Here is a 12564-nt window from a genome sequence, read left to right on the forward strand (position 1 = left end):
TTCCAAGGAAGTGATAATGCATCCACTGCCTCCGCCTGAGGATCCCGGGATCTGGACAGATACCTGGGAAGTTTCTTGTTTAGATGAGAAGCCATCAGATCTATTTCTGGAAGTTCCCACATTTGAACAATCTGAAGAAATACCTCTGGGTGAAGAGACCATTCGCCCGGATGCAACGTTTGGCGACTGAGATAATCCGCTTCCCAATTGTCTATTCCTGGAATATGAACCGCAGAGATTAGACAGGAGCTGGATTCCGCCCAAACCAGAATTCGAGATACTTCTTTCATAGCCAGAGGACTGTGAGTCCCTCCTTGATGATTGATGTATGCCACAGTTGTGACATTGTCTGTCTGAAAACAAATGAACGATTCTCTCTTCAGAAGAGGCCAAGACTGAAGAGCTCTGAAAATTGCACGGAGTTCCAAAATATTGATCGGTAATCTCACCTCCTGAGATTCCCAAACTACTTGTGCCGTCAGAGACCCCCACACAGCTCCCCAACCTGTAAGACTTGCATCTGTTGAAATTACAGTCCAGGTCGGAAGAACAAAGAAGCCCCCTGAATTAAACAATGGTGATCTGTCCACCACGACAGAGAGTGTCGTACAATCGGTTTTAAAGATATTAATAGAGATATCTTTGTGTAATCCCTGCACCATTGATTCAGCATACAGAGCTGAAGAGGCCGCATGTGAAAACGAGCAAAGGGGATCGCGTCCAATGCAGCAGTCATAAGACCTAGAATTTCCATGCATAAGGCTACCGAAGGGAATGATTGTGACTGAAGGTTTCGACAAGCTGAAATCAATTTTAGACGTCTCTTTTCTGTCAAAGACAGAGTCATGGACACTGAATCTATCTGGAAACCCAAAAAGGTTACCCTTGTCTGAGGAATCAATGAACTCTTTAGTAAATTGATCCTCCAACAATGATCTTGAAGAAACAACACAAGTCGATTCGTATGAGATTCTGCAAAATGTAAAGACTGAGCAAGTACCAAGATATCGTCCAAATAAGGAAATACCACAATACCCTGTTCTCTGATTACAGACAGAAGGGCACCGAGAACCTTTGTAAAAATTCTTGGGGCTGTAGCTAGGCCAAACGGCAGAGCCACAAACTGGTAATGCTTGTCCAGGAAAGAGAATCTCAGGAACTGATAGTGATCTGGATGAATCGGAATATGCAGATATGCATCCTGTAAATCTATCGTGGACATATAATGCCCTTGCTGAACAAAAGGCAAGATAGTCCTTACAGTTACTATTTTGAATGTTGGTATCCTTACATAACGATTCAATATTTTTAGATCCAGAACTGGTCTGAAGGAATTCTCCTTCTTTGGTACAATGAAGAGATTCGAATAAAACCCCAGCCCCTGTTCCAGAACTGGAACTGGCACAATTACCCCAGTCAACTTTAGATCTGAAACACATTTCAGAAATGCTTGAGCTTTCGCTGGGTTTACTGGGACACGGGAAAGAAAAAATCTCTTTGCAGGAGGTCTTATCTTGAAACCAATTCTGTACCCTTCTGAAACGATGTTCTGAATCCAAAGATTGTGAACAGAATTGATCCAAATTTCTTTGAAAAAACGTAACCTGCCCCCTACCAGCTGGGCTGGAATGAGGGCCGCACCTTCATGTGGACTTAGAAGCTGGCTTTGCTTTTCTAGAAGGCTTGGATTTATTCCAGACTGGAGATGGTTTCCAAACTGAAACTGCTCCTGAGGAAGAAGGATCAGGCTTTTGTTCTTTGTTGAAACGAAAGGAACGAAAACGATTATTAGCCCTGTTTTTACCCTTAGATCTTTTATCCTGTGGTAAAAAAGTTCCTTTCCCACCAGTAACAGTTGAGATAATAGAATCCAACTGAGAACCAAATAATTTGTTACCCTGGAAAGAAATGGAAAGTAGAGTCGATTTAGAAGACATATCAGCATTCCAAGTTTTAAGCCATAAAGCTCTTCTAGCTAAAATAGCTAGAGACATAAACCTGACATCAACTCTGATAATATCAAAAATGGCATCACAGATAAAATTATTAGCATGTTGCAGAAGAATAATAATATTATGAGAATCATGATCTGTTACTTGTTGCGCTAAAGTTTCCAACCAAAAAGTTGAAGCTGCAGCAACATCAGCCAATGATATAGCAGGTCTAAGAAGATTACCTGAACACAGATAAGCTTTTCTTAGAAAGGATTCAATTTTCCTATCTAAAGGATCCTTAAACGAAGTACCATCTGACGTAGGAATAGTAGTACGTATAGCAAGGGTAGAAATAGCCCCATCAACTTTAGGGATTTTGTCCCAAAATTCTAATCTATCAGACGGCACAGGATATAATTGCTTAAAACGTTTAGAAGGAGTAAATGAATTACCCAAATTATTCCATTCTCTGGAAATTACTTCAGAAATAGCACCAGGAACAGGAAAAACTTCTGGAATAACCACAGGAGATTTAAAGACCTTATCTAAACGTTTAGATTTAGTATCAAGAGGACCAGAATCCTCAATTTCTAAAGCAATTAGTACTTCTTTAAGTAAAGAACGAATAAATTCCATTTTAAATAAATATGAAGATTTATCAGCATCAACCTCTGAGACAGAATCCTCTGAACTAGAAGAGTCATTAGAATCAGAATGATGATGTTCATTTAAAAATTCATCTGTATAAAGAGAAGTTTTAAAATATTTTTTATGTTTACTAGAAGGAGGAATAACAGACATAGCCTTCTTGATGGATTCAGAAACAAAATCTCTTATGTTATCAGGAACACTCTGAACATTAGATGTTGATGGAACTGCAACAGGTAATGGTACATTACTAAAGGAAATATTATCTGCATTAACAAGTTTGTCATGACAATTAGTACAAACAACAGCTGGAGGAACAGCTACCAAAAGTTTACAGCAGATACACTTAGCTTTGGTAGTTCCAGCACCAGACAGCGATTTTCCTGAAGTATCTTCTGACTCAGATGCAACGTGAGACATCTTGCAATATGTAAGAGAAAAAACAACATATAAAGCAAAATTGATCAAATTCCTTAAATGTCAGTTTCAGGAATGGGAAAAAAATGCCAAGGAACAAGTTTCTAGCAACCAGAAGCAATGAAAAATGAGACTTAAATAATGTGGAGACAAAAGCGACGCCCATATTTTTTTAGCGCCAAAATAAGACGCCCACATTATTTGGCGGCTAAATGCTTTTGGCGCCAAAAATGACGCCACATCCGGAACGCCGACATTTTTGGCGCAAAAGAACGTCAAAAAAATGACGCAACTTCCGGCGACACGTATGACGCCGGAAACAGAAAAGATTTTTTGCGCCAAAAAAGTCCGCGCCAAATGACGTAATAAAATGAAGCATTTTCAGCCCCCGCGAGCCTAACAGCCCACAGGAAAAAAGTCAAATTTTTTAAGGTAAGAAAACATCCTGAGTCAAGGCAAATAAATGTTTGAATACATATATTTAGAACTTTGTAAAAAAAGTGCCCAACCATAGCTTAGAGTGTCACAGAAAATAAGATTTACTTACCCCAGGACACTCATCTACATGTTTGTAGAAAGCCAAACCAGTACTGAAACGAAAATCAGCAGAGGTAATGGTATATATAAGAGTATATCGTCGATCTGAAAAGGGAGGTAAGAGATGAATCTCTACGACCAATAACAGAGAACCTATGAAATAGACCCCGTAGAAGGAGATCATTGCATTCAAATAGGCAATACTCTCCTCACATCCCTCTGACATTCACTGCACGCTGAGAGGAAAACCGGGCTCCAACCTGCTGCGGAGCGCATATCAACGTAGAATCTAGCACAAACTTACTTCACCACCTCCATAGGAGGCAAAGTTTGTAAAAACTGATTTGTGGGTGTGGTGAGGGGTGTATTTATAGGCATTTTAAGGTTTGGGAAACTTTGCCCCTCCTGGTAGGAATGTATATCCCATACGTCACTAGCTCATGGACTCTTGCTAATTACATGAAAGAAAAGGAGAAACCATAGGCTGCAGTAGTGACTGTAGTTTAAACAAGAAATTTTAACCTGACTTAATTGCCAGGGCGGGCCGTGGACTGGATACACCGCAAGAGAAAGTAATTCATCAGGTAAGCATAAATTCTGTTTTCTCTTGCAAGGTGTATCCAGTCCACAGATTCATCCTTACTTGTGGGATACCAATACCAAAGCTTTAGGACACGGATGAAGGGAGGGAACAAGACAGGTAACCTAAACGGAAGGCACCACTGCTTGCAAAACCTCTCTCCCAAAAATAGCCTCCGAAAAAGCAAAAAGTATCGAATTTGTAAAATTTGGCAAAAGTATGCAGTGAAGACCAAGTCGCTGCCTTACAAATCTGTTAAACAGAAGCCTCATTCTTGAAAGCCCAAGTGGAAGCCACAGCTCTGGTGGAATGAGCTGTAATTCGTTCACGAGGCTGCTGCCCAGCCGTCTCATAAGCCAATCGGATGATGCTTTTCAACCAGAAGGAAAGAGAGAGGTGGCAGTCGCTTTCTGACCTCTCCTCTTACCGGAATAGACAACAAACAAAGATGATGTTTGTCTGAAATCCTTAGTTGCTTGTAAATAGAATTTCAAAGCACGAACCACATCAAGATTGTGTAAAAGCCGTTCCTTCTTAGAAGCTGGATTAGGACACAGGGAAGGAACAATGGTTTCCTGGTTAATGTTCTTATTAGAAACAACTTTAGGAAGAAAACCAGGTTTGGTACGCAAAACTACCTTATCTGCATGGAACACCAGATATAGGGTGAATTACACTGCAAAGCAGACAATTCTGAAACTCTTCGAGCAGAAGATATAGCTACCAAAAACAAAACTTTCCAAGATAATAACTTAATATCTATGGAATGTAAAGGTTCAAACGGAACCCCTTGAAGAACTGAAAGAACTAAATTTAGACTCCATGGAGGAGCCACAGGTTTATAGACAGGCTTGATTCTGACTAAAGCCTCTGCAAACGCTTGAACATCTGGTACTTCTGCCAGACGCTGTGTAAAAGGATAGACAGAGCGGATATCTGTCCCTTTAAGGACCTAGCTGACAAACCTTTCTCCAATCCTTCTTGGAGAAAAGACAATATCCTTGGAATCCTAATCTTACTCCACGAGTAACCCTCGGATTCACACCAACAAAGATATTTCCGCAATATCTTATGGTAAATTTTCCTGGTGACAGGCTTTCTAGCTTGGATCAGAGTATCTATGACTGATTCAGAGAACCCACGCTTGGATAGAATTAAGCGTTAAATCTCTAAGCAGTCAGCTGCAGAGAAACTAGATTTGGATGATTGAATGGACCCTGTATTAGAAGATCCTGCCTCATTGGCAGTGTCCACTAGGTCTGCATACCAAGTCCTGCGTGGCCACGCAGGCGCTATCAGAATTACCGAGGCCTTCTCCTGTTTGATTCTGGCTACCAGCCGAGGGAGAAGGGGAAACGGTGGAAAGACATAAGCCAGATTGAAGGACCAAGGCGCTACTAGAGCATCTATCAATGCCGCCTTGGGGTCCCTGGACCTGGATCCGTAAAGAGGAAGTTTGGTGTTCTGACGGGACGCCATCAGATCCAACTCTGGAATGCCCCATAGCTGGGTCAGCTGAGCAAAAACCTCCGGGTGGAGTTCCCACTCCCCCGGGTGAAAAGTCTGACTACTTAGGAAATCCGCTTCCCAGATGTCTACTCCTGGGATGTGAATTGCAGATAGATGGCAAGAGTGATCCTCCGCCCACCTGTTTATCTTGGTTACTTCCTTCATCGCTAAGGAACTCTTTGTTCCTCCCTGATGATTGATGTATGCTACAGTCGTGATGTTGTCCGACTGAAATCTGATGAATTTGGCCGCCGCTAGCTGAGGCCATGCCTGGAGCGTGTTGAATATCGCTCTCAGTTCCAAAATGTTTATCGGGAGAAGAGACTCTTCCCGAGACCATAGGCCCTGAGCTTTCAGGGAGCCCCAGACCGCGCCCCAGCCTAACAGACTGGCGTCGGTCGTTACAATGATCCACTCCGGTCTGCGGAAGCACATTCCCTTAGACAGGTGATCCTGAGACAACCACCAGAGAAGAGAATCTCTGGTTTTCTGGTCCAGTTGGATTTGAGGAGACAAATCTGCATAATCCCCATTCCACTGTTTGAGCATGCACAATTGCAGTGGCCTGAGATGAATTCGAGCCATTGCTGCTACCATTAATCAGATTACCTCCATGCACTGTGCTACAGATGGCCGAGGAATGATATGAAGAGCTCGGCAAGTACTTAAAAGCTTTAACCTTCTGACCTCCGTCAGAAATATCTTCATTTCTACCAAGTCTATTAATGTTCCCAGGAAGGGAACCCTTGTGAGCGGGGACAGAGAACTTTTTTCGGTGTTCACCTTCCACCCGTGAGACCTTAGAAAGGCCAGAACAATATTCGTATGAGCCTTGGCTCTGGGAAAAGACGACGCCTGTATTAAGATGTCGTCCAGATAAGGTGCTACTGCAATGCCCCGTGGTCTTAGTACCGCTAGAAGGGACCCTAGCACTTTTGTGAAAATTCTGGGAGCGGTGGCCAACCCGAAGGGAAGGGCCACGAACTGGTAATGCTTGTCCAGAAAAGCGAACCTTAGGAACTGATGGTGATCTTTGTGGATAGGAATATGAAGGTACGCATCCTTTAGATCCACGGTAGTCATATATTGACCTTCCTGCATCATCGGTAAGATTGTCCGAATGGTCTCCATTTTGAATGATGGAACTCTGAGGAATTTGTTTAGAATTTTTAGATCCAGGATTGGCCTGAAAGTTCCTTCCTTTTTGGGAACCACAAACAGGTTTGAGTAAAAACCCAGTCCTTGTTCTGTAATTGGAACTGGATATATCACTCCCATCTGGAGTAGATCTTCTACACAGCGTAAGAACGCCTCTTTCTTTGTCTGGTCTGTAGACAGACGAGAAATGTGGAACTTTCCACTTGGAGGAGAGTCCTTGAATTCTAGAAGATATCCCTGAGCAACGATCTCTAATGCCCAGTGATCAGGAACATCTCTTGCCCAAGCCTGAGCAAAGAGAGAGAGTCTGCCCCCTACCAGATCCGGTCCCAGATCGGGGGCTACCCCTTCATGCTGTCTTAGTAGCAGTCGCAGGCTTTTTGGCCTGTTTACCCTTGTTCCAGCCCTGCAAAGGTTTCCAGGTTGCCTTGGGCTGTGAAGCGTTACCCTCTTGCTTTGCGGTTGCAGAGGTTGAAGCAGGACCGCTCCTGAAGTTGCGAAAGGAACGAAAATTAGCCTTGTTTTTAGCCTTAAAAGGCCTATCTTGTGGGAGGGCATGGCCCTTTCCCCCAGTGATATCCGAAATAATCTCTTTCAACTCGGGCCCGAAAAGGGTCTTTCCCTTGAAAGGAATATTCAGTAATTTTGTTTTGGACGACACGTCAGCCGACCATGATTTGAGCCAAAGCGTTCTGCGCGCCATGATGGCAAAACCAGAATTTTTCGCCGCTAACTTAGCTAATTGCAAAGCGGCATCTGTGATAAAAGAATTAGCCAGTTTTAGAGCATTAATTCTATCCATGACTTCGTCATATGAAGTCTCCCTCTGGAGCGACTCCTCCAGCGCCTCAAACCAAAAAGCCGCTGCAGTAGTTACAGGAATAATGCAGGCAATAGGTTGGAGAAGGAAACCTTGTTGAACAAATATTTTCTTTAGTAAACCTAATTTTTTATCCATAGGATCTTTGAAAGCACAACTGTCTTCAATTGGTATGGTTGTGCGCTTGGCTAGTGTTGAAACTGCCCCCTCTACCTTAGGGACCGTCTGCCACGCGTCCCGCCTGGGATCAGTTATTGGGAACATTTTCTTAAAGATAGGGGGGGGGGGGAACAAAAGGTACACCTGGTCTTTCCCACTCCCTAGAAACAATATCCGCCACCCTCTTAAGGATCGGAAACGCATCAGTGTATACAGGGACTTCTAGATATTTGTCCATTTTACACAATTTCTCTGGGACCACCATAGGGTCACAATCATCCAGAGTTGATAAGACCTCCCTAAGCAGTACGCGGAGGTGTTCCAATTTAAATTTAAATGCTAGTGAATCTGATTCTGCCCGCTGAGAAACTTTTCCTGAGTCAGAAATTTCTCCCTCAGACATTACATCCCTCGCCCCTACTTCAGAGTGTTGTGAGGGTACATCAGATAAACCTCCCAAAGCTTCCGACTGCTCCTCATCTGTTCTCAAAACAGAGCTATCGCGCTTTTTAGGGAAAACTGGCAGTTTGGATAGAAAGGCCGCAAGGGAATTATCCATGACGTACATGAGGTACTCGGTATCGCTTGAGCAGGCGTAACTGGTGATGACACATGGGGAGAGGAAGGCGGACTATCCTCATTACCTTCAGTCAAAGAATCATCTAGGGCTATATTTTTAAGTGACACAATATGATCTTTAAAGTGTATAGACACATTAGTGCACTTGGGACACATTTTGAGTGGGGGTTCCACCATGGCTTCTGAACACATAGAGCAAGGATTTTCCTTAGTGTCAGACATGTTTAACAGATTAGTATTATACACAAGCAGGCTTGGAAAAACACTTTATCAAGTAAAAAATACAATTTGCAATAAATGGTACTGGGCCTTTAAGAAATAAAAGCGCACAGAATTTTACAAAACGGTGAAAAATGAACCAAATCTCTTGAAATTTTTACAGTATGTGCCTAATGCTTCGATATGATTGCACAGCAAGTTTCAGCCCGATTAACCCTTTAATGCCCAAACCGGAGCCGCCTAAAGCAAACAACCGGTTAATAAACTACAGCACCTTGCCACAGCAGTCTGCTGTGGCCCTACCTTCCCTTAAGGATTGGATTTGAGAAAATCAAGCCTCCTGAAGTCCTCAAGCAATCTCTGGACCCATGTGAAGCAGCATGCAAGGAAATCTGTCAGAATAAACTGCGCAACTGAGGCGCGAAATTAGGCCCCTCCCACTCCACAGCTGTGGGGCCTTCAGAACCCAATTTAGGTGACTAAAAATAATGCCATGTGGAATAAAACCCCAAATAAACACACCAAAAGTGCTTAAAAAGTGTCAATAAAGAGTATTTTGCTAAATAAAATAATTGATTGCCCTGCAAAAGTGATAACCAGTCTACTGAGCCCTCTTAAATAAGCCTCTAGTTCTATACTAAGTCTCAGAACATGGCTTACCCTTCCCACATGGGGAATCTTGTCAGTCTTCTAGCATTATCTTGTCTTGACTAGAAAAAAGATGACTGAAACATACCTCAAAGCAGTTAAGCCTGCAAACTGTTCCCCCCAACTGAAGTTTTCTGGTACTCCTCAGTCCTGTGTGGGAACAGCAATGGATTTTAGTTACAACATGCTAAAATCATTTTCCTCTCAGCAGAATTCTTCATCATATTTCTGCCAGAGAGTAAATAGCACAAACCGGTACTATTTAAAAATAAACTTTTGATTGAAGATAAAAAAAAAAATCTAACACCACATTCACTTTACCCTCCCGTGGAGATGCTACTTGTTAGAGCGGCAAAGAGAATGACTGGGGGGGCGGAGCCAGAGGGGGAGCTATATGGACAGCTCTGCTGTGTGCTCTCTTTGCCACTTCCTGTAGGGAATGAGAATATCCCACAAGTAAGGATGAATCCGTGGACTGGATACACCTTGCAAGAGAAATCCAGTATAAAACTGTTTAAAAACTTACTTAGAAGCTCTCAGTTTAGCTCTGACGAAAGGTAGCTGGAAAGCCCACTGCAAGTGGCAAATAAGACACTCCCCCCTCCCCCTTCTTTTGCATATGAAAAGACCCTTTACACAAACAGGAGCAAGCTGGAGAAGATAGCTGACTGTATTCACATAAAACTTTGGGGCTTGGTTAGGAGTCTGAAAATCAGAGGAAGGTTATTTAAAAATAAGCAAAACTATACATTTATTTTAAAAAAAAAACTTTATGGGCTATATAAATAGATCTACAAAACATTTATGCAAAGAAAAAATGAGTGTATAATGTCCCTTTAAACTTAAATTAGCAAGTAGTGCGTGGCAGCACAGGAAAAAAACAATACAAATGATATATTTATTACACACACACACACACAGAGTCTTCAGCATGAGCTAGTATCCTTGTTTTAGATTCTGTTGTGAAACTAATATTTTTGTTTTGCATAATTGCTAGCTTATGTAAAATATTAATATGCTTTTATTGTATTTTTAAGCACATAAATACAATGGATAGTTATATGTAGCCTTGACTTTTATATAAATGCTACCATGCAGCACAGTCATGGACTAAATTGTCTAAGCTGTCAAATTTACACACAAGCGTCAGAGTGACCCCGGTTCAGGGAAACATGAAATTCACTTACTTGCTGTGCTATGAGTGTGGCACGTTTGGGACCCATTTTTAGGAGCTTATCAGGTGAAGGGAAGCTCAGGAAAGATGATGCATCAATAGGGGGCTGTGCACTTGAAATGGGTGTGGTTGGCTACAATTTAAGCAAAAAAAATATAAAAAACATAATTTATGCCTCTTGTGGTGTATCCAGTCCACGGATCATCCATTACTTGTGGGATATTCTCATTCCCAACAGGAAGTTGCAAGAGGACACCCACAGCAGAGCTGTCTATATAGCTCCTCCCCTAACTGCCATATCCAGTCATTCGACCGAAAACAAACAGAGAAAGGAGAAACCATAGGGTGCAGTGGTGACTGTAGTTTAAAATTAAAAAATACCTGCCTTAAAATGACAGGGCGGGCCGTGGACTGGATACACCACAAGAGAAATACATTTATCAGGTAAGCATAAATTATGTTTTCTCTTGTAAGGTGTATCCAGTCCACGGATCATCCATTACTTGTGGGATACCAATACCAAAGCTAAAGCTAAAGTACACGGATGAAGGGAGGGACAAGGCAGGTACTTAAATGGAAGGTACCACTGCCTGTAAAACCTTTCTCCCAAAAATAGCCTCCGAAGAAGCAAAAGTATCAAATTTGTAGAATTTTGAAAAAGTATGAAGCGAAGACCAAGTCGCCGCCTTGCAAATCTGTTCAACAGAAGCCTAATTTTTAAAGGCCCATGTGGAAGCCACAGCCCTAGTAGAATGAGCTGTAATCCTTTCTGGAGGCTGCTGGCCAGCAGTCTCATAAGCTAAGCGGATTATGCTTCTTAGCCAAAAAGAAAGAGGTTGCCGAAGCCTTTTGACCTCTCCTCTGTCCAGAGTAGACAACAAACAAAGAAGATGTTTGACGAAAATCTTTAGTAGCTTGTAAGTAAAACTTTAAAGCACAAACCACGTCCAGATTGTGTAATAGACGTTCCTTCTTTGAAGAAGGATTAGGACACAAAGACGGAACAACAATCTCTTGATTGATATTCTTATTAGATACCACCTTAGGTAAAAACCCAGGTTAGGTACGCAGAACTACCTTATCTGCATGGAAGATCAGATAAGGAGAATCACATTGTAAGGCAGATAACTCGGAAACTCTACAAGCCGAGGAAATAGCTACCAAAAAAAGAACTTTCCAAGATAAAAGTTTAATATCTATGGAATGAAGAGGTTCAAACAGAACCCCCTGAAGAACTTTAAGAACCAAATTTAAGCTCCAAGGCTTGATTCTAACTAAAGCCTGACAAAATGCCTGAACGTCTGGGACATCCGCCAGACGCTTGTGCAAAAGAATAGAAAGCGCAGAAATCTGTCCCTTTAAGAAACTAGCTGACAATCCTTTCTCCAATCCTTCTTGGAGAAAAGATAATATCCTGGGAATCCTGACCTTACTCCATGAGTAGCCCTTGGATTCACACCAATAAAGATATTTACGCCATATCTTATGATAGATTTTCCTAGTGATAGGCTTTCGTGCCTGAATTAAGGTATCAATGACTGACTCGGAGAAACCACGCTTTGATAGAATCAAGCGTTCAATCTCCAGGCAGTCAGCCTCAGAGAAAATATAGATTTGGATGGTTGAAAGGACCTTGAAGTAGAAGGTCTTGTCTCAGCGGCAGAGTCCATGGTGGAAAAGATGACATGTCCACTAGATCTGCATACCAAGTCCTGTGTGGCCACGCAGGCGCTATCAAGATCACCGATGCTCTCTCCTGCTTGATCTTGGCAATCAGACGAGGGAGCAGAGGAAACGGTGGAAACACATAAGCCAGGTTGAAGGACCAAGGCACTGCTAGAGCATCTATCAGCGTTGCCTTGGGGTCCCTGGACCTTTATCCGTAACAAGGAAGCTTGGCGTTCTGGCGAGACGCCATGAGATCCAGTTCTGGTTTGCCCCAACGATGAACCAATTGTGCAAACACCTCCGGCTGGCGTTCCCACTCCCCCGGATGAAAAGTCTGTCGACTTAGAAAATCCGCCTCCCAGTTCTCTACACCTGGGATATGGATAGCTGATAGGTGGCAAGAGTAAATCTCTGCCCAGCGATTTATCTTTGAGACTTCTAACATCGCTAGGGAACTCCTTGTTCCCCCTTGATGGTTGATGTAAGCCACAGTCGTGATGTTGTCCGACTGAAA

The 12564-nt window shown here is 42.5% G+C and overlaps 1 protein-coding gene across 1 annotated transcript in view; it reads right to left on the reverse strand.

The window, feature by feature from the left end:
- The window catches only part of RANGAP1 (Ran GTPase activating protein 1), a 126302-nt gene that overhangs the window by 66049 nt on the left and 47689 nt on the right, over positions 1 to 12564 (reverse strand). Inside the window, exon 12 of the mRNA XM_053721293.1 lies at positions 10396 to 10515. Coding sequence (XP_053577268.1) covers positions 10396 to 10515 — 120 coding nt within the window. The remainder of the gene's footprint in view (positions 1 to 10395; positions 10516 to 12564) is intronic.

The sequence above is a fragment of the Bombina bombina genome, chromosome 7 (genome assembly GCF_027579735.1).
Source record: "Bombina bombina isolate aBomBom1 chromosome 7, aBomBom1.pri, whole genome shotgun sequence".
In the NCBI taxonomy this organism is placed as follows: domain Eukaryota; kingdom Metazoa; phylum Chordata; class Amphibia; order Anura; family Bombinatoridae; genus Bombina; species Bombina bombina.